Source organism: Periplaneta americana, chromosome 15 (assembly GCF_040183065.1).
Source record: "Periplaneta americana isolate PAMFEO1 chromosome 15, P.americana_PAMFEO1_priV1, whole genome shotgun sequence".
Lineage (NCBI taxonomy): Eukaryota > Metazoa > Arthropoda > Insecta > Blattodea > Blattidae > Periplaneta > Periplaneta americana.
The window spans coordinates 122,348,248-122,372,726 of NC_091131.1; the positions used below are offsets into that span (position 1 = coordinate 122,348,248).

The 24,479-nt window shown below is 35.5% G+C and overlaps 1 protein-coding gene across 1 annotated transcript; it reads left to right on the plus strand.

Annotated features, from left to right (window-relative positions):
- Window positions 1–637: 637 nt before the first annotated feature.
- On the plus strand, window positions 638–16,136 carry LOC138715313 (uncharacterized). The gene is made up of 2 exons (XM_069848095.1): window positions 638–789; window positions 12,718–16,136. The coding sequence occupies exons 1-2, from the start codon at window positions 733–735 to the stop codon at window positions 12,988–12,990; spliced, it is 330 nt and encodes a 109-aa protein (XP_069704196.1). The 5' UTR covers window positions 638–732; the 3' UTR covers window positions 12,991–16,136.
- Window positions 16,137–24,479: the final 8,343 nt, after the last annotated feature.

Here is a 24,479-nt window from a genome sequence, read left to right on the forward strand (position 1 = left end):
TTTTTCGGCATCGCGTTACTGAAAATATGTACCGGTACTTAAGTCCATTCATAATAAAAAAAATCCATAAAATATTTTTGTAACATTTAAATACTTTAACAGCACTTCGTGGCTATTTTTACTCAGCGATTTAATTACAGTATACTTTTATCTATAAAGAGCACATATTTATTCTACAAAATGAAAGACATATTTATAATATGAAATCATAAAACGTGACATCAGAATAGTGGTCCGGTATGTGCCAAAAATATAAATATTTGTATATCGCAAAGTAGGACTGTAACCCTGCAGCAAGATAATATCGCGTGACAAAGACACATTCACGGACTTACGTGAGAAAATAAATAGAAGATATTCAACGATAACCCCATAAACAATATATGCTAATTTAAATAAGGAAAGGGAATAAACTGAATAACACCCCCCATCGGAGTCGCGCATGCGTGGATCGTGTGAGAACGCGTGCCTAAATGCGGTTCTCACGACTCGTCATCCCCCCCGCATGAATGAGATCCACGCGACTCAGCTGTTGTCGGCCGCCTCTCCTCCACCCGCGCACAAGACTCCGCCTCTAACCCTAATACATCTGGGATTACTATGAGGTTATATATCTACTCGAGGGATGCACGCTGCGTGCCCCATTCGTGCTACAGGCGACGGACAGTATTCAGCTATCACAGGATTCCGTATCGACGGCAGCACTTTACTCCGAACATCTGACTGTCGAAAATGGCTCCATTTCCGGTTCGAAAGTTGATTTGCAGTACCGGGAAGAAATGCATGAAGGTAAGAATTTTACTGTTTTTATTAGTGTCATTTAATAATTAAGGATATTTAATAAGACCCTATTTCATTAACATTAATAAAATTACACCTTCACTATTTTTTCGATAGTTTCAACTTGCTAATTATGGAATGAACAGTTCTATCAGTCACCTGTCATCTTGATCGTCCTGTCATTGTATCCCTGTATTAAAAACTGCATTAACTGCTTGTTATTGTCTTCCAATACTTTTTTAAATCATTATAGGCCTAGTCTACTGTATAATATTTTATAAATTCATAAAAGATTTACCATATTGTAGCTACTATAAAAAAATAGTTTGTAGGTTTCATTTGCGCATGAAATACGTGAAAAGGAAAATGTGGCGACACTTTTCTGTTCAACTAGATTGCAGTTTTCGAACAGAACTCTCATAATTCAATTATTTTGACCTGACAGTGAACACAAATAAATGTTCTTGGTTTAACCACGTGTCAACAGCTGCTGCCAACTGATAAAGTGAATTTCCCCTTTAATTTGAATAGTGTTTTTGTTGAACATTCACTGAATGACACATGCACTATTATTATTTGTAGCTTATAGGTGTAACAAGTCACTGTGATTGCAATTACCACAATCATCATCGCCCTATCAACAGCACGTAATCACCATCACGCAATGATCACCACGCAATCACTATCGCGTAGTCGTCGCTACACAAATCATCATCATCACTTCCATGATCATCGTCATCCCGCAAACTCTAAACCTGTTGACTTGGCTCATTTTTGGATTCACTATCCCACTGAAGGGACTTCTCGAGAATGTTATAAAAGATGACAACTTTTTTATTAAAACTATTTTCACGTAGCATGGCATCCTAAGTCGTAAGCTAGGCTGTTCACTTGTCTGTCGGTAGCGCTATTTGTCATTGGGGATTCGAACCCGAGGTTTCGTGAATTCGTGGTTATGGTAAATTAATAGACATTACTTGTAAATTGGATGTTTTCCGAGGGAACCTGGCCCAATACCGTCTTCTCACTTGGAGTCTACGAAATTTGAAGCCTGGCAACCTAGTTCGGTTAACAGTTTACGTTAGGTCAAAGTGACAATTTGAAGTTAGTATCAAATTGAAACTTCCCAGTTCTGATCAGGCTGCACTTGTTTCCATTTTTGGGTCGTAGTATACTGACTGTAGTACACGCAACAGCCATTCTGGTCTCGACATTTAAAAGCGCTTGCACAACAGAAATGGCTGACACAATAGACGGCCTTCATTGACAGCTGTTGCATTCAGTTCTGGACCACAATGTGCCATTGAAGTGCCCACGGTGGGACGTTTAAAATCCTTCCGACAATAGGAGCAATCGATCCACATTTGGGCATTTAAAACTTGGTGAAGATTCTCAATGTTGAGGCAGCGGATAGATCAGAATGTTGAACCTTGTTTGAACATACAGTAGCAGTCTTGGGTTTGACCGTAGATTAGTCAATTCATGATTTCTTAGCAAAGGAACAAACCGTGCGAAATGTTTAGTAGTCGAAAGAGTTGTGGCAAGTTTTCTCGTTGTGCTTATTTAAGTTTTGTCTGCAATTCAATTCGTCGTTGAACTTTCGTTATATTATCACATCGATCTGGATTATGAAAACCCGTGAATATGTTAGGAGAAAATCCACAAACGATTAGGGAAAACACGGAAATTTTACTTGAAGCAAGTAAAGCGATCGGTTTGGAAGTAAATCCCGAAAAAACAAAGTATATGATTATGTCTCGTGACCAGAATATTGACCGAAATGGAAATATAAAAATTGGAGATTTATCCTTCGAAGAGGTGGAAAAATTCAAATATCTTGCAGCAACAGTAACAAATATAAATGACACTCGGGAGGAAATTAAACACAGAATAAATATGGGAAATGCGTGTTATTATTCGGTTGAGAAGCTTTTATCATCCAGTCTGCTGTCGAAAAATCTGAAAGTTAGAATTTATAAAACAGTTATATTACCGGTTGTTCTATATGGTTGTGAAGCTTGGACTCTCACTTTGAGAGAGGAACAGAGATTAAGGGTGTTTGAGAATAAGGTTCTTAGGAAAATATTTGGGGCTAAGAGGGATGAAGTTACAGGAGAATGGAGTAAGTTACACAACGCAGAGCTGCAAGCATTGCATTCTTCACCTGACATAATTAGAAACATTAAATCCAGACGCTTGAGATGGGCAGGGCATGTAGCACGTATGGGCGAATCCAGAAATGCATATAGAGTGTTAGTTGGGAGGCCGGCGGGAAAAAGACCTTTGGGGAGGCCGAGACGTAGATGGGAAGATAATATTAAAATGGATTTGAGAGAGGTGGGATATGATGGTAGAGACTGGATTAATCTTGCTCAGGATAGGGATCAATGACGGGCTTATGTGAGGGCGGCAATGAACCTCCGGGTTCCTTAAAAGCCAATAAGTAGGTAAGTAAGTAAGTCTACAATAATAATATACAATTAAAAATTGAATACAATGTTTACAATGATAGTAATACAAAATTTAAAATAAGTAAATAAAAATATTTAATTTTGTAAAGTTCATTGGGAGCAAATAAAAATAAAATAATCCTAAACGAATACTTCTTCACTCATCAACACTATAAGAATAGGTACTGGAAATGTTACATGAAAATTAAGTATAATTTATACAAAAAGAAATAAATTATGAGTCATTGCAATAACAAAAGTAAGTCTGTACATTAAAAGGATCGAATTCGCAGTAATAATAATAATAATAATAATAATAATAATAATAATAATTATAATCATAATAATAATAACAATAATAAAATTAGTAATAATATGATAATTAATACAGTCTTTTTCCACAAGACTTGGTTTTTAATTTTCCGAGGCTAGTTTAGTTTAAGTTATGTTAGGCCTGTTTTTCACCTTAGTTTCTTTAGGTTAGTTTTGGTTCGCTTTGGTATCTTCAGGTTAGATCAGGCTCCGCCAAGTCAAGTCAAGATCGCGAGAGGGCGTACAGGCCTGCTTACGGCTTCCACTGCGGGCAGTACACTTGTACACTGCAGTCTATCAGTGGTGGAACCTATCGAGGTCGCTTGGGGGCACCGGTGCACTGCATTTTGCACCAGGAATATTTATGTGCTAAAACATGAACCTTAGCAATGTAATGGATGTTGTTATGCGAACAATTAATTTCATAAGGTCTAAAGGACTCAATCACAGGGACTTCAGAGCACTGCTTGATGGTATTAACAGTATGGGGATTTACTCTACCATACCGAGGTAAGGTGGTGAAGTCGAAAAATTCTGGAACGTTTTCTCGTACTTAGAAATGAAACTGCCTTATTTATGGATGTACATGGGAAACCTGTTAGAAGCCTTGGACATGAAAGAATATATAAGAATAATGCAACAATTGTGCGAAGTTTCGAACGTAGATTTGAGGATATTAGAGATCTTGAACAACAATTTAAGATATTTGCAATATCTTTTTCAGTGAGTGTCCTGGATATTCCTGCTGAACTACAATTAGAAATACTTGATTTACAAAGCGATATTGAGCTAAAGGATAAGTATCAAAACAAAAAGTATTAACCATTTCTATACTTGTTTTCCACGAGAAAGGTTTCCTAAACAGTACAATCTTGCTGCAAGAACGTTGTAAATGTTCGGGACAACCTACGTATGCGAAACACTGTTTTGTTTAATGAAGTTTACAAAGTCACGTCACAGAAACAACTAAGTGATGAACAATTGAAAGCATGTTTGCGATTGGCTGGTACTAAAACAATAGCTCCGAGAATTAAATAGCTGCTTACTAACAGAAAACTGCAAAAATCGCAGCGGATCTCTGATGTTTAAGAAAAAGTACTATTATTAGAGAATTGTATTTGAATGACAACGTTTGTACTGTTGTTTTATTTTGTTAATTGAATTGTATAGCAATGAGAAGAAGACAAACAGAGAAGAAGACAAACAGTATATTAATCTGTATAAAAGTGTATATTTTGTTTTGTTTCATTATTGTGCAAACATGCAAAAATTTGTTTCGTATATAGTTAACTGTACAAAATTGTATAGAGTACTGTTTTTCAGTATGGTGCAATTAACAGTGAAAGCGTGCTTCAATTAAAAGCTGAAATTAATTTACATTCTTATCACAAATTTGGTTCACATACAAGTTCTTAGCTCCGCCACTGTGGAAGCAGCTTCCCTTGCCCGCAGCCGTACGTCAGGGCTTGAGGGTTTGTACGTACGCACGAGAGTGTAGTCACTTGACGGTCCCTGGGTTAGATGCTCCGTTAAAGAAACTAAGACTAACTTCAGAAATCCGAGGCTAACGTAAGAAAACTAAAACTAACCTAAGCAAACTAAAATTGAGCTAAAAAACATTCGCTTATACAGGATATCTCAGGACGAATGTAAAATACTTCAGGATAATGTAGTTTGGGTTAATCTACATCGATGTACTGTAGGTTAAGCCAAACTACATTATCTCGAAGTATTTTACTTTCCTCCTGAGACACCTGTATTATCATTTCAAATAAGGGCGGTTAGTAGGTTCAATAGAAGTATTTTATTTAATGACGCTTCCAACTATAGATGTTGTTCAGCGTTTATGTTCAATGTGATAGACAAAATTTTGTCCGGAGTCCTCTACCAGGAACTGAGTTCTTATTTGCCTTAAATGTAAGACAATGGACTTTCAGCTTTACTTTCCTCTCTGAGGAAATAATGTTAAGAGTTTTATTGCTCTTTAAAATCCACTGCCATCGGCCGGGTTCGAACCACGGATCTCTTATGTAATGACTAACACAGTAATCATTTGACTAGATAACCACGGGGGTGGGAGGGTGGGAGCTTTCATAATTCGCATGCAAGTACAATAAGTAGACTTTGATTAGAACTCGATTTCGCAGTGCACTGTAGTGAGTAAGAAGAGAAAAAGTAACTGTAGGGAAATATTTAATGAAATCATTTTGTATAAATATGTATTATTTCTGTTGATAATTACACAAATAAGCAGCCTCTGGTAACACTTAAATGAAGTAATCCACCATCGCCACACTTTGTGATTTGCATCCGCTATTTCTCCATCCCCACTCCTCAAATGTACACTCTTAGACAAAAAAAATGACCGGGCTCCAGATTCTATGTCCGATTCGGAAAACTTCGGGTGCATTCGTCAGAGCATGATACACACGCGGATGAATTTCTTCTGTCGTAAATGTTTCCGATACTCCACTGCCACCACTATATGATTATTATATAACATGCATCTTAAAGACTCATAGTCTCTCTCGCAGAGCGTAGTCGGTAGCATTGTGGCCTTGTACTGTGTAACGATAATAACCAGTATTGTGAAATATTTAACAGAAAGTTAATATTTACAAAGGGCAAGTTAGATACATAATAGCAACCTTTTCCCTTGTATCTTGTATTTAAAGAGACTAAACGAAATCTTCTCGGATAGAAATAAACAATAATAAACCTTAAGTAAAAGAAATCCTTCTCGGATAGGAATAAACAGACATTATCCTTTTCTTTGTATTAAACAAAATAAAGATATACATCTCTGAGACCAATAAACAAAAATCAAAATAGACAAAAAAATTCAATACCGGGTATGTAATCCCTCCACATCTATAACCGCCTGCATCCTACGGGGTTTGGATGCGATCACGCGTCTCAGGTACTGTCGACGTGACGTGAAGATACATGATCCCAAGCGTCCTCGATAATGTTCCAGAGTGCATCTTTTGTGGTCGGCCGACGTGGTATCGCGTTCACAGTTTTCTTCACCTCCGACCACACTTTTTCTAGGACATTCAGATCTGGTGAACAGGGAGGCCATTCTATCAGTCTGATATATGGCTTCTCTGAAAACCATCTCATGACGTCGGCACATGTGTGAACACGATGATTAACCTGTTGAAATATGATCTCATCATCATCAGAATGTATCAGAGGGAAGCATAACATTTTCCAATAAGACCTTGTATTGTTGGGCATTAAGATTTCCGTCGAGCCGCCACGGAACACCCAGACCGTCACTGGACATCCAGCCCCAATATAGAACAGATACACGGCCACTGCGAAAGCGAGTTGCCACATGCGTAGGATCGTATCGGTATCCCCGTGAACGGTAGACTATTTGCCTCCTGTAATTGTCAGAGGAAAAAGTAACTTCGTCTGAAAATATTACCTTATTCCAATCGAAATTAACATTTTCCTCTGAAAATGCAAGGCGGAATAATCTGTGGTCATTATTATTATTATTATTATTATTATTATTATTATTATTGTTATTGTTATTATTGTTATTATTGTTATTATTATTATTATTATTGTGTTTGTGATACTATGAATATTATTATTATTATTATTATTATTATTATTATTATTATTATTATTGTGTTTGTGATACTATGAATATTATTATTGTTATTATTCTGGTTGTTTCATTATTATTATTATTATTATTATTATTATTATTATTTGACTATTATTACTACTACTACTACTACTACTACTACTACTACTACTACTACTACTACTACTACTACTACTACTACTACTACTACTACTAGTACTTATACAAATTATAGTAACTGATCAATATTCCTTATGGAGAGGGGAGAAGATCCAAGAACTAAACATCTATTTTAATTCAAGGGTAATTAGGAAGAAGTCTCTGATATTACCGAAAGTTTTTGTTTAATTGTTCAACTAATCCAAACTCCTGTGCACATTAATAAATGTATCATTTGTTTCTAGCTAGAGAAAAAATAAAACGAAACAAATTATATACTTATACGAAGGCGGATAAGAACCCGGGTTTTCTGTGTGGGAAGCCAGAGTTTTACCACGGAGCTATGACACATATACAGCTGTTTGCCGGTATAAGAGTATGTTCTTGGATCTCGCTGGTTTCGTCCTTACTATCTGATTTTAGTCTTGTGTATCAGGCGCACAGCCGAACGGAACTTATAAAAATTTACGCTTCAAGAGTCCGGTCATTTTTTTTTTTGTCTAAGAGTGTACTCTGAAGTGTTGCGGCCTGCATTCAGCAGTGATTGGACGCTATCTATTGCTTCGGACACGCCTTGAGTGCGAGAATTGTAATGGATAAAATGATTACAGGACAGACTTTCCAGTTTAATTCGGATTCTTCTGATATTTTCTTTCCATTGTTACTGAGTGATCACAATATCTCAGCTCTGAGTATTCACTGTAATTGGAATTACACTTTAAATAATTAAATCGGGAGGGGGGACCTACAATAAAGGCCATCTATCCTTGATGATGAGGCAGAAATGCATCTATGTGTATTTGGGAATGAAATTAATGACGGTATGTTACAATTTCTGTTCCCCAGTGTTATAATTCGTTATAGTAAAGCAATTTGGGGACTTCCGTTTTTCTTTGTTTCTTGGAGAATTGACAGCCATTCGAATCGGAAAAAAATTACACAATGAGTTTGTGTTTTAGTTCCTGTCTGAATCTACTTTCTTTAATTATGTTCAGATGAATGAACTTCTAAATTGGTCTCTGCCGAAAAATGCAGCTGATAACTAATACTACATACAGCTAGACAAGCCACTGTACTGATACGAGCCACCTCGACGATGCTAATTTCTGCATCCCCACAATGGGCTGTCTGTGTTCGCGCATGCTCGCTCCTTTTTTTTTTTTTTTTTTTTTTTTTTTTTTAACTAAATCACAGATCCTGTACTCCGTTATGGCTGATTAGTAGCGTCTGTCTTCGGACTTAGCAGTTCCGGTTCGATAATCAAAGAAGGAACTGGGAATTTATCTTCTGCCACACTCAGTGCCTTTTGCCTTATTGTTCCTTGCTGTTTCATGGAGATGCCGCTTTTTTGTCAGTATTTAATGTTAATTCAAAATGGTGAAATGTGAAAGAGAACCGATAAAGAAAAAGTATTAAGATTTCTATCCCATCAATATGAAATAGAAGCAGATAACGAGGTATCAATTTTAAAAATAAACAATGTTTATGAATATGTGCTTGCAGAAGAATATAGGCTAAATGTTTTAAATTGCTTACAATGTCATCGTCATCATCATCATCATCTCATCATCATCATCATCATCATAAAGATTAGCATTATAGTATACTTTCATCAAAATTGAAGACTGTAATGATCACGTCATCTACACGTGGGTTGTCCAGGATGTATCTGGTTCATTACTAGAACACTAGTTTCGGAAATCAATTAAGGCTGGTTCACAACAAACCGGGAACGGAAATGACAACGAGGACGAGAACGGAAATATTGTTAAAATAAATGTATTTAAATGTGAGCATTCACAAGTAATTGTTATGAATGCTCACATTTAGAATGCTCACATTTAAATATATTTATTTTAACATTATTTCCGTTTCGTTGTTGTTTCCGTTCCCGGTTTATTTTGAACCAGCCTTTACTGTCTATTTGGTTAAAGTATTGCATACATTTATTTTTACACAAGTTTAAGTTTTCCATTAGGATTTAATCGTGAAATGATAATTTAGTTAGACAAGATCGGAGGATGAAGTTTTTCTCGGTGTTCCGTTTTCCATAGAACTTCTCTCAACATATAGGCCTAATAATAAAATAGACAGGGGTATACCTTTGCTATGCTATGTACTTTTACGTGGAGGTACGTGTGAGTGCAATCACTTTGTCATGTCCTTTTTTTCTTGCACTCTCCTTATTTCCTAGTATTCTCTTTGTTTCCTTGTTCTCCTTCTATATCTCTGTTCTCTTGTATTTCCTTTGTTTTCTTGTATACCATTTGTTCCCTTGTATCCCCCTATTCTTCTTATATTCCCTTCTAATCCCCTTGTTCTCGTTGCCGTTTCTCTGTTCTCCTTGTCGTTCTCTTGTTCTCCTTGTATCCTCCTGTTCTTCCTACATTATTCCACTTGTTCTCCTTGTATCATCCTATTCTTCCTGTATTATTTCACTTGTTTTCCTTATCGTTCCCTTGTTCTCCTTGCATTCCTGTTATTCTCATCGTATTTTTCTTGTTCTCGTATTATCCTGGTTCTCCTTGCATTCCTGTTATTCTCATCGTATTTTTCTTGTTCTCGTATTATCCTGGTTCTCCTTGTCTTTCCCCTGTAGTCGTATTTCTCTCGTTCCCCTGGATCTCCTTCTGGATGGGGGTTGCATTTTTACGTGGCGGTCTTTTGCCAAGTTACCTCCCATACCTAATGGAAAGAAAGACGCAGTTCTGCGTCAAAATATTTTCAGGGTAAGGTGTACGAGCTTCGATAATGTCGGATGTAGACGACCGGTCAGTTACGGCATATATGAGCAACGTTCATGACAGTGCCTTATCCGGATGGAGGCTACTGATAGGCGGTACCTGTTGATAGATCAAGGAATATTTCTAATGCTGAATCAGAGATTATTGATGTCGTTCCCCGAAGTGGGACTCGTGCAGCGTCTCTTGCTAGATCATGTCAGATAATAGTACCAGTCGGGAACTGTTTGGGTGACGGCCTACTGATGTTCGGGGAGAGGTTTCTGTTACTGGCGGCTGTTAGAGATATTTATAATTTCTGTAACGTTTCAGGAGCTGAAAAATCGAGGTAGGTTCACTCTTTTAGAGAATGACGGTACACAGACTGATCCTTTGGACAAGTAATGGTTCATATCTCAAGAAAACTCCTCTAAAGAACTGTTGTTCATTTTATTTCTTTAAGTTTAGGGGCTTATGTTGGTTATTATAGGGGGACTTTGTGGCCTCCCTGTATATTCCAAAATTACATGACAAGCAGAATTCCACTTAAACAACTTCCTAACAACCAGCAAAACAATCACCATAGCCTACTACCTATCCAAAGGCTGTGAAATTTATCTCTTTCCGTATGAATGTAATATTCCTTGGTTTTTAACATCAGAAGTTCGCCATTGTGAGAGAACGAATCAACAATTTTATTCTCTTTAAAATATAAATAGGCCTACTTAAGGAATTCTCGAGTGACTGTCTAAAAAAATATTGTTTGAAATACGTGCGAAACTAGCGTTTTAAGCAATCTGTGAAATTCTCGTGCTTAAAACGCTATCGTTTTGCAACCTATTGCATAAATAGCTATTATAGGGTAGGTTTTTCAGTTTTAACTTGGTTTTTGTTGATGTTTTCTTTCCATTGTCACTTAATCAGAATGTCACCTTAATTCTGAATTGTTATTGTAACTGGAAAAAGAGTATCATCATCATCATCATCATCATCATCATCATCATCATCATCATCATTTCAGAAGCCGTGAATGTTTTTTGCTGTAGATCAACTAATACTGTGTTGTATTACTCTATCCAGTGATGTCAAAGCAAGCGCATTTTTCCGACCTTAACGTCGTGCGCGGGCATCAAGCGCTTGGCATGGAAGGAGAAATAAGCAGCCTGTTGGATTAAGAAAACAGTGGTGCACAAACTTCAAACGGAACATGAAATTTTATGTCTTTATTTTTATATGCTTCTTTATGTTTGATATTATCTATATTGCCTGTAAAACAAAAGTACTAACACCAATTTCTTAATATTGCAGTTGTATTTTAAACTTAATAACATAATAAAGAGTTAAGAAGGAATATTCACATAAATTCCATAGTAGTACAACTATACTGTACTAAGTGGATGAAACACATAATTCATAACGAAAGTGATACCCCCCCCCCAAAAAAAAATATTGAGTATGACATGATAAGTTTGAATTGATATTGATGGTATCTTTAGCCTTATAAAAGTAATCAATAAACTAATCAAAACAATATTATACTACAAAGCAAAGGTACCTAGGTGCTGTATATGTTTTAAGTGTAACTAATATTCCATAAAAAACTCTTATCGCATTATGCTTTTAAGGTGATATTGGTGAGCAACTTCCTATCATCAGGATATTAATTATTTTCTCGAAATCTTCTGAAGCTATAGAGCTGGCATTTTCACAACACATGGGCACATATATTTTGCTTGTTATGTAACAGTAGTTGCTTTGTTAATTCATTTCCTTACAAACATTTTCCATGCGAATATTTTCAAAATTTGTAATATACTATCTTCAGTAATACGTATTTACGGTATATTAGATTTATGAAAATATTGTTTCAGTACCTATTAGGCTACTAAATAAATAGGCCTATATCTTAAAATTTCACTTTTGCATAAAAAAAGTTGAGAAAATATTTCTTTTGAATGAAAAAACAAGCTTGTGAAAAATGAGCATTAAAATTAAAAATTTTCATTCTTATAATGCACTTATACTTCTCAGACAAATATAAAAAATTAACATGGATACAGTTTTAATAAGTTCTTTTCCTTTATCTATTGATTCAGTGTTGGCCATCCCTGTATATAGCTCGACCAAGCGACATATACTGCCTCTTTGTCTGTCTCTTTCCTTTCCGTTGTAAAGCGCTCAGGCTCTCCTGAGCTCTAAAGCGCGCACTTGCGCCTATGGGCGTCAATTGACATGACTGCTCTATCCAAACAAACATTTTCCAGTCAATTATGCTTATTGCTTGCAAGTTTTCCCCTATATAGTCTAATATCTCATATGATGTCTACCTAGTACTTTCTTCCCGGCGGTTTTTATTTGAAACTTGTCTAAACTGGTGAAGCTCTCATCACATGATTTAAAGTATTTTGATTTAATTTTGCAATTACATCTTTGATGAGTAGACAAAATTGCATCTCTGTTTGTTTGGCAGTACGATTAATGCTGATACGTTAGGCCTATATTGCAATGTCTCCGTTCCCTAGTGTAGGAATTCGTTCCTATTGAGGTATCGCACGGCAACGTAATTTGAGAACTTCTGCACTCTCTACTTTATCGTTTTTAATAAAATATATTCCGAATAGATCCCTGCAAATGCATAATGAGTATTATAATAAGTAAATATGTGAGAATGATAAAGTATGATTTACTGTTCTAGGTTTTAAAGAAGCTTGGGGCCCCCAGGAGGGAGGTCTGTCCACAATCACCGGAACAAGGAGACTTCTCCCCGGACCTGACTCCTGTCACAGGACGCACCAGCCCTGTTGACCCTGTGACGTCATACACTTCGAGGGAAGAGGACTGTAAGAGCAGCGTCACCATAGTCACATGGCTCGACGACGTCAGAGATCTTGAGGATATGGAAAATCGCCTGAATGAGGCCCTTGAATTGAAGATGAAGAAAGGCGATCTTTATAGTACTAACATGTAGGTTAACACGTGTTAAACATGTCATGGCGTAATTGTAAACGTAGTTGTACCTAGGTTGCATGTATTCAGCTTCTAAACGTAAAGGAAGCAGCACTAAATTGTCACAAAGGATTTGGGTTTATCTCTCATGTCAGTGTAGTGTAGATATCTATTATTATAAATTTATTTAATTACAAATATGACACTAAGGAGCGAATGAGATAGAAAAATAGAATTTTTTTTAAACTATTCAGTCTTAAATCATTTATTTCTAGTACAGTTCAATACTTGGAAGAACAACTTTGACTCTTTTTAAGGAAAGGGAAATAAACTCAATACCTTTGCGTCTTTTGCTGCATAGAGCTTCCGCATCTAAAACCGCTCAACTACACAAAAACCGTATCAATGATTTACCTCAGAAAAATAATTATACTCAGAAACGACAGAATTAGAGATGAACAACGATCGAGAAAGCGAGAATAACAGCGCCCGCAAAGCCGAAAACCCGCACGACATTGTTGTATTACGTCGCGTCCTTGACGTAAAGACTTCCAGGTCTTCCGAGACTCGATATTGTCCATCTCCCGAAGTCCCGAAGTCAAGCAGCCTTGAATCACCACAGTTGTTTATACCCGACTGAACGTTTATTTACTTTGGCAACTGTTATATATGTATAAACAATCAAGTAGTCTATTTGAAACATCTCTACTTTTCAATGTATAATAATACGTTCCCCAGTCTTTATTTAATTACTAGGCTCTTATTAAAAGGCTAGGAATTTTCTTTTCATACGTTTAAGTTCAAGTGTGCAATCTCAAGTAAAAAGATATTAATGCCATATTTTATGTTTTTTAGAAATGTAAATTTATTTGAGAATTATTTTTTTTTTCTATTTATATAACCATATAATAGACCCAGAACATTTTGATAACTAAGATAATGTTCTGTTTTGTCTTTTTGTCCCATTTAAACATTTATGTTATTTATTTCAATGATGTATGTTATTCAAAGTTACGAAATCTTTCCACGCCGACCAAATGCTATTTCGAGAATGACGAGCGAGACTCGAAGCGCACGAGAATGACGAGCCGAGACTCGAAAGACAAATGCAGCGAACACAGCGAGCGAGAGCGGCAGTTAGTTTTGTTCATCTCTAGTCAGAACTGAATTCATGTCAGATTGGTCTATGTTATTATTTTATTTAGAACACTATTACGCAAGAGATTATATAGTGTTGCCATAGATATGCTACGATGAGGTACAATAAGTATTTTGGGTCTATCGTATAAGATGTCGTTCCAAATGACAGTTTTTTTTATCATTGTATCGCCGATTGAAAAGCGATAAAGAATTAAGGAAACCCTTAAATCTTAAGCGTAGCTTCTCCTGAAAAATAAATAACGCTCAGGAGGTCGATTTCTTACATTAAGTAAAGGAATAGTGATTTTTAATATGACAACCCTGTGCAAAATTTGCCGTCCATTTATAAAGTTAGCCATAAGTCAGTACTGCAATGCTGTGAACCAGTTGAATGTTATAATAATGATTAGAGTTTAAAAGGGAACTGAAATAGTCGGAAAAAAAAATCCGTTTACACATTACTCACACATTCTGCCTGGAGTGGAAGCTATCTTTGTGAAACGCTGTTCTCTTTCCGACTAAAAATGAGAAGTATATGAAACTGAACTCTAAATCCGGCTTGGTCGGATTAACAATATTATAGAAGTAGCTCCGAAACCATGCAACTGATATTTATCGAGTTGTGATTTTAAGCTAGTCTCAGTTTATACATTGAATCTTTTTAATTATATTGCCTTGAAACAACATTTTTTCAAAGGCTGCTCTCTTTTAAGGTTTCTATAATAATAAAAAATAGCTTCTTCGTCAATGATTTAACAATCGTTAGCAGTCATGTTTTATTTCCTCATAATACAATTTTATCACAAGCTTCTTTACTAGAAACAAATAGCCGAAACTGTTTATAAGTTTGCCGCTTTCGACTATAATCTTGGTATGTATAGTGCATACTCGTACATTTTATCTTTCCACGCTCGCGAATGTAGAATGGAAGCGGCAGTGTTCAACGCAGCTGCACACATGCACTGTATATACATTACACATTATTATTATTATTATTATTATTATTATTATTATTATTATTATTATTATTATTATTATTATTATTATTATTATTATTAATGAAAAACTAGTGGAATTCTGTCAGAGGAAATTAAAGTTTTCAAAAACCCGTCCTAAAATATCGCATTTTTTCACTTGCTATTCTCTTTGGACTTCTCGAGCTGTAAATTCGTTTCTCCATTGATTAAATTTTCTTGCTTTGAACGGCGTGAGTCTTAACTTTTTTATTTACGTAATTTTATTCAGCAGTTTACTAAATAATAATTACAGTTGATGTTTCAATTCCAGAAACATTTATTAAGTTCAGAATTAAATAATTTGGTTACAAAACAAATAATAACAATTGCTGCAATTTTAAACATTGTAAAACTACGCAAGATTTAAGAGGAATTTCTAGCTTCCTCAGGTGATACATAGTTCAGAAAAGAATCGATTATTACCTAACGTTGACCTACTTCTCTTTGAATTATGTATTCATTTACTCATTACTATTTTTGGGAAACGAAACGTTGGTTGTAATGCATACATATATGTAAATTATGAAATACATAGTACAATGGAGGGAGAATATAGTATATTATTATCCTGCTATATTTGCTTAATTGTACTTTGAGGGAAATTGTTGAGCGAGCGAAAATGTTTCGATATCTGTAGTACCTTTCATAAGAGGGTACACTTTTAATTCCTTCAACAGCATAATATTTAAGCTAAGCAAAAAAAGCGAAGCGAATACCTCGTCATTGTACAAACCTAAGCTTTTCGCTCTGAGCATGCGCAGTTTGGCATTCTTTGACTTAGGAAATACTCGAGTCGCTCAACTATTATGCCCTCATCGTACATAATCACATAATCATTAGGTTACACACGTCTTATTCACAGTGATATTAAACATTTATTGTAAGTTGAAGTACTTAAAAGATCTCAATATTTGTGTACAAAATATCAATATTTGTATATAAGAATAATTAATGTAAATATAATGATAGTGCCTTTTATTTATTGTGATGATGTACCAAATATTAGAATATTGCTGTGAAATAAATTGAATATTATTTTTATACTTGATTTTTTTAATATTCCCGTAGATAATCTAAATGTCATCGTTCCATACTCCTAGTAGCTACCATTGGATCAGAGGTTTGTAGAACCCGATCGCAAACTCGTGGCACCAACATGCGCGGCATTCTTTCAGAGACTTCGGAGTGGGGGGTTCTGTGTGCGCGGCCGACTGCTTACTCATAGAGCGTACTGTTCAACCCCCCCCCCCCCAGCAAGACTCATGGGCGAGTCCATGTTAAGTGGATGCCAATTCGTCTTTCGCGCAGGTGCCACGAGTTTGCGATCGGCCTCTACTATCGAACTGATCGAGGGGATGGATTTTGCAGAGGAAGTAAACCTGAGATCCTATACTAAAAATAACCTATCCCTGAAAGAGGGTATCTATAAAATAACCTGCCAGTTTCTTATCCAAATTTCCTTACAGATATACTATGACATTCGAAAAGTAATGGCAACATAGTTACTGTTTGACACGAAATTTATTTAGGTTATTTTTGACATTACATACTTCAAATATAATATCCTGCCATGTCAACAATACGTTGCCAAATTCTTGGAAGACGGCGGACTCCATCTGCAGCAGCATTTTTGTTCAATCTAACGCTTTCGATTGAAAGCAATAGTTCAGTATGGTAGGACGTTTCTCCCACAGGCTTCTTGTAATGCCCTAAAGCACCGAGTTGCATGTTTTTCTCTTGCAACTTTGATTTTTATGAAGCACCTTAGTTCGTACCTTCAGGGCTGTATTGTTTACTACAAATCAGAAACAGCCATTGTATTTTATAAAATATGGCTACTTCGAAACTTTCAATATTGCAGATTTATGAAACAATCGCTGCTCCATTACATAGTACAAGGTTACAATGGTCACCGCTAGGAGCACTGCTTTATAGCATTGTTGCCATTACTTATCGAATGCCCTTTCATTTACAGCCCAGGCTCTGTGAAATTACAACACTTTTTGATACTACTTGTAGAATTAAGAGATAATTGCCTTGTGACATTGTTGCCAAGTTTTTACAAATTCTTCGCTGTAGTTAAAACTTGTGGATAGAAACGAAATATGAGTTAACCAGTGATATCGTTTCCTTATTCCCCTTTCCTTTATGTAGGTAACTTGAAAGCAGAATTGATAAACTACACCTTTTCAATGGCCAGTCAAGACTCCTTATATACATCTACTTAATAATCACTTAATCGACTCTATTTTTTGTATTCTGAAAGTATTAGTCTTATTCTGCTTGTTGTTATGCAGTTGTTTTTTTCCGCTCTTACTCTCGCTTAAACACATTATTGAAGTTGTTTCGAGTAAGTGTTCATATTATTATGTAGTGGCCGCTCTGGTTTGTGACACACAAATGGGAACTGAGACATTCGATTTTTGCCTCAGATATTTATTCCGTTCGATGTTGACTTTAAGACATCCATCTAACGTGATAGCTTTATATGCGTGAAAATTTATAAATCTTTGTCTGTAGGAATTCATCGCTAGTGACATGAACTACTACATAATATAAAAAAATTATTGCCCTTTGTATATTTTCCACCTATCTCTAGTTAACAAAGAATATATTATTTATATGTAATCAATCATTTGATTTTATGTATGAATACTTTCATATTACATTTCTCTAAGTTTCATTATAAATTGATACCGGTACAATAACTAGAGACCGGATCCTTAGTCCCTAATGGGGCCTAATCTTTGAAGTTAAGTGAGTACAGAGTTTGTACAGCTGTCAAAAGAAAAAGTGGCCGCTCTCCTGAAACAAAGTTCCCTTCGGGTATCTTCGCTACAATTCGGAGACTGATATCTACAGTTATAATTGAAGTATTCTGTGTGTTATTCGATAGCGTAATGGTAGCGTTCAGGCCTCTTATTCATGAGGTCCTGCGTTCGACTACAACCTCGTGCTTTTTATGTTCTTTTTTGTTCTGTTTTTGAGAGAAACAAACTATACATAATGGCTCCTTTCTCTTTTACGATTATTTTAGTAATTAACATCAGGTTCATTAATATATTATGCCATGACTTTATCATTATGATATTGTGGCTGCAAATGGAAAGAAAAAAGATTTTATTCTCAATAAAAATATCTTTCGTGGCATAAACAAAACAAATTTACTGGCGTTGGCCTTAAAACATTCAAACAATTAAGCGTTCAAAAAACAAAACAAAAAGCCACAATTCAATATTTAGTCTATCGTCATCTTATCTCGATCATCTTGCAGTCGAGTGGGCATGGAATCGACTAGTCTTTGAAAATAGCGACTGTTCTTAGACACGATATTCCAGGCATTCTGAACATACATACATAAGTGTTCTGTCCATGGGCAAGTCTTTCATTGCAAACCCAGCAATCTCCAATCTTTCCTATTTTCTGCCTTCCTCTTAGTCTCCGCATATGATCCACATATCCTAATGTCGTCTATTATTCTTTTCAACCAGAGTCCCAACCAATTCCTTTTTCTCTTTCTAATCAGTTTCAGCATCATTCTTTCTTCACTCACTTTTTCAAACACAATTTTATTTCTTATTCTGTCTGTCCACTTCACACGCACCGTTCTTCTCCACATCCACATTTCAAATGCTTCAATTCGTTTCTCTTCATTTCGTCGTAATGTCCATGTTCCTTCCCCATACAATGCCAACTCCACACAAAGCACTTCACTAGTCTCTTCCTTAGTTCTTTTTCCAGAGATCCGCAGAAGATCCTTCTTCTTCTATTAAAAGCTTCCTTTGTTAATGTCTGCAGTTTTTCTTGGGAAGGATAGGTCTAAATGCGGTAACATCCCGTTGCTTTCCGCACACCACTATCTCTTTCGCATCTTATTAAATTCCAGGGGGCCCAAGCGTGGAGATGAGGAGAGTGGATTTGACTAATTGGGCCCTCCGGACTTCACCGAAAGTCACGGCAAGGGTTAAATATTAATTCTATCAGGATGTTTGACCCGATCAGAGACCGGGAAATCTCAATTAGACTTTGCCCCCCGCATCCTGGACTAGCTTCTACGAATCATCAGAAAATCTTAGAGTGTGATTGGGCCAATTTTTCCGAAAATGTTTCCACACTTTTGCCCTCGTAGCTCAGCGGACGAACGTCGGCATTTAGATGTCAACGTCTCAAGATCAATTCCTCGTTACTCCTTTTCATTTTATTGTGGTTCAAGATAGTATAATGTAATAATACAAAAAAGAAAAACTAATACCAGTATTATGCAACTGGATTTTTCCAAACCTAATATTAAATTTATGTTATTTATATCGCTAAAGAACGATTACAATATAAATAACTTGAATATTATTTATACAGTATCATTAAAGAACGATAACAGAATATAAATGATAAATATCGGTTTGTTTAATTAATATAAGATATTATATAATACGTATTTAATTATCTAAATAAAATAACCTATTTTACAAAGAAAGATGTTTATTTGTGTTATAATAATTACTTACATAAAATACAGATTATTTATATTGCGAAAGAACAATAACAATATAAATAACTTGAATATTATTTTATAATGCTAATGAAGGAAAACAGAATATAAATGATAACTTGAATATTATTTATATCGCTAAAGAACGATAACAATATAAAAAACGTGAATATTATTCATATCGGAATTTCACAGATTTATTACAGATGTGTTTAAGAAATTGTAGAAGAATAGTAATTAGTAACAGTGTTCTATTTATTCTTCTTGAAGCCAAAGTTGTAACTTTTAAAAGTGTGGTTACTATGTTGAAGTGTATGTGTTGCATCGGATGCTTGATTTGTTATGTATGTGAGTCAGTTATGGGATGTTTGATGTCGTCGCAATGTCGTAATTATAGTTTGATTGTGTTTGTGTGACTATTGTGTATTAATTTATGATGTATGGTACGGAAAGCTGCATATTTGTGTTATAGAGGTGTTGCGTATGTGTGTTGTTAATGTTTTTGTATGTTTCAAATTGATACCTGATATTTGTTTTGCAATCGCAATGCCTAATTTACGGATTGTTTATGTTTTGTTTACATCGCGTAAGCTAATTTAATTTTCTTTTCCATTTCTCTCTATGCTTATCTTTTTTGTGTATAAAACTATAGCCCTAACATACATATGTAAAATAGGGCTAAACCCCATTGGAGATACAATGATAATAATTATTATTATTCATATCGTTATAAAATGATAACAGAATACAAATGATGACTTGAATTTTATTCATATCTCTAAAGAACGATAACAAAATATAAATAACGTGATATCCATAAAGAACGATAACTGGATATAAATGATAATTTGAATATCATTTACATCGCTAAAGAACGGTTAAAAAATAAAATGAAAACTTGAAGAAGGCCCGAACCCACAACCTTTGAATCATTAAACAAGCACTCTACCGCTGGTCTACGAGGCGCAGATATGGAACACTTTCATAGTTCCGGAACTGCTTGTACAAGCACATGCATCGTGTAACATCGCCGCGACCCGAAGTGGACTTTGAAAATATTCGCTGTTCACGAGTGCGGCCACTTTTTTTTTTGACAACTGTACAATGAACCAATGTCTGCCTGCCTGCATGCCTGCCTATCCATCCACCTATCCATTTATGTTTTTGGACAGGAGAATATTTGAAAATTTTATTAATACTATTCATTGTATAAATTGTAATACGGTTTGTGGAATCGATCGTTGCGTCTGATGGCCGTTTCAGTTGCATTAAGTTTACTTCTATGCTCTTTCTTCAAGAATACCAGAACAGAAATTATACTCTCACACAAGTATGCTTATGCAACTGGCAGTAAGTGTTCTATTGCAATTCGTGACACATCGGGATATATGGGTGATGCATGCAACCAGGATTGTATCGGAACGTTGTAGGAAACATGATTTTAAGCTCGAATAAGATGTTTTTTATACTTACAAAGATAGCGGACGAGAGTTCAGCATCATGTGCTGCTAGAAAATAACAGAGTGTAGAATTAACCGAAATCTCGATTGATACTTTAGCGAGACCACAAGTTAATTTCTGTATCGTTGCTTCAATCTTATCCTGAACGGCGGGCACAGTTAAAATTGGACCATGAAAACTGGAATTAAAAAAAAATAATAAAAATGTCGGATAGGTACGCATCATTAAAAGTGAACTCATTCTTGTTGAAGTCTAGGTCTCAAAAGTCTGAGATAAACAAAACCATTGCCAGGTTTTATAGCTGAGATCTTTCTTCAACATTTAGAAAATCAGCGCCTAACTAACAGAGAACGAAAGCATAACATAATAACATATTTCCGATTCGTTGATGACACCTTAATTATACATAACGGAACTTCACAACCAGCAGTACTTTAAATCAGCCGTGGCGAAAATGTAATCGTGCGCCAAGCCACTGGCCACTGTGTAATCTGCAACGTGCATGGCACTTATGGAGGGAGGCGGATACCCGAAGAGGAAGTGAAGCAGCTGTCTGACTTATTAACGGATTTTCATTTTCCTTACGTCAAGCATTTAAATATGATTTTATACAGCATAAGGTTACAAACTAATGTTTAATACGTGTAACGAAGAAAGAAATGAATAAGAAAACATAAGACAAATTATCACAACCTAAAATTAACTGTCTTCAGAATGTCTCTACGACAGAGTTTCAAAATCAGGAATTATGTCACTTACTGCCAGTCGTAGTTGATCACGAAGATATTTGTCTGTCAGTCGTGATCTAAATTTGATTTTTACTATTTTCATTGTTGAAAATAATTTTTCACAAACGTAAGTTGTAGCGAACATGGCTTCAATGGAGCAAGCGAAAGAACGAAGCTTCGGATATTTATTTTTTGGCAAAAATTTGAAAAGTTCAACATTTGTCAAGTCCTTACATCTAGCTTTCATTTAACATCATATTGTAAATCTGTGAGCTAACCGCATTATTCGTACATCTGCTGAAAAAGGATCGACGTACAGAGATGATGATGATGATGATGATGATGATGATGATGATGATGATGATGATGATAACCTTTTAATGTTTCATGAGTGACATGTAGTATAATGCCGTTTTATGTTATACAACCGTTTTCCTCGTAATACTTGTGAACAAATCATACATTTAATATTCTCATCATATTGGCAGCAAAAAAGTGCGTCCTCCCACCCTACTTGAAACTTTCATTTTTGTAGAGGTACATGGTTTCGAGAGAGACGTTGCGACGATACACCACTCGCAGGTCAGAGACAAATACAAATGGAACGGAGTTTGACTCCAGTGAGTGAGAGGGTGGGGATTGGGGGAGATAGGAAGCAAGAGAAATGGATAGCTATCATTGCGAGCCACAATGTGCTCGCGAGTCACATTTTCGCCACGGCTGCTTTAGCGAGACCACAAGTTAATTTCTGTATCGTTGCTTCAATCTTATCCTGAACGGCGAGCACAGTTAAAGTTGGACCATGAAAACTGGAATTAAAAAAATATAATAAAAATGTCGGATAGGTACGCAACATTAAAAGTGAACTCATTCTTGTTGAAGTCTAGGTCTCAAAAGTCTGAGATAAATAAATCCCATTGCCAGGTTTTATAGCTGAGATCTTTCTTCAACATTCAGAAAATCAACGCGTAACTAACAGACAACGACAGTATAACATAATAGCATATATCCGATTCGTTGATGACACCTTAATTATACATAACGGAACTTCACAACCAGCAATACTTTAAATAGTCTGCATCCCAAAATAAATTTCAAGCATGAAGAAGAACACAAGAGATGCAATAACTTCCTAAAGTCATATAGGCCTGCAACATTGTCCGGAAACCTATCTCAATAACCACTGCCACCGGGTATATACCCATTTGCAGTGTGAATAAATACATACACATAATGTACACTATACACCAAACGTCTAACCATCTCTATTCTTACAAAATCAGTAAATTCATATATCTAGTAGACCGATTAATAAAAGTCGACCTGGTTGGCAAGTTGGTATAGCGCTGGCCTTCTATGCCCGAGGTTGCGGGTTCGATCCCGGGCCAGGTCGATGGCATTTAAGTGTGCTTAAATGCGACAGGCTCATGTCAGTAGATTTACTGGTATGTAAAAGAACTCCTGCGGGACAAAATTCCGGCACATCCGGCGACGCTGATATAACCTCTGCAGTTGCGAGCGTCGTTAAATAAAACATAACCCGATTAATAAATACACCATTGAATAAACAGGCCTATTCGAGAGAATATAAATACATAATACAGTTAGCGACAAATAATGGCTTCGATAAGAAAATGATACAAAACTTTATACATAAACGAATCAGAAAAAAAGAAGATATCCACCACTTTATAACTTATTGAATTTAAAAAAGGAAAAATTGGACCTCTATGACATATGTAGGAAACATCAATAACCAATTATACGCCTTTTATCAAAAAAGAAAACATAAATGTTTCGCAAAAAAACCAACAATATATTAAACAGCATAATTCCTAATAAAATTAGAAATAGAAACACACTTCTACAGAGCGGTATTTATAAATTAAACTGTACAAATTTTGAAATGAAATACATAGATCAAACTAAAACGAATTTTCAAACCAGGTTTAAAGAGCATAAATCAGATTTTGTCAATAACAGAAACAAATCAGAATTCGCTATACATCTGATCAGCACAGGTCATGAACTTAACAATATCCGTAATATAAGTCTTAAAAATAATAAATGAACCCTAATTAATTAACACAGAAGAAGAAATTACAATCAAAATGTTCATTTATTAAACGAATAGTTTCCGAATTCCCAAAATTCCCTATATTCCTTAACGAGTAATAATGCTTGGTATCCCAACCGGAAACTTTCCTATCAACCCCATCTATAATTTAATTTCTACACGATCACAGTCAGTCGCATCAATGTAACGCTACGATCAAGTTTGCTCCGACGTCTGTCTTCACAATAATCATCACATCACAAGTACTGTAAGTAATCAAAGAAAAGCTGTTATATAAATTTTACATTTACATGGATTTTAATGACTACCCGTCCTTAGACGCTGCTATATACTATCTCCTCTACACATTTCTATTTTATATAGATTAGAATGATTAATCATATTTTAACAAATTTTATTCTTTCATATAATATAGTTTTTATTGCCATTGTTTTAACCTTTTAACTCGATCTATTTCTATTCCATATGTACTATTAAGATCTACTTCATATTTAAGACCTATGTCTTCACTGTTTGTTATAATTTAAGTTGTCTGTAGGTCTATTGATGAACTGATGATGGTTCAGTTGAACCGAAAACGTTCGTATATTATGTCAAAAC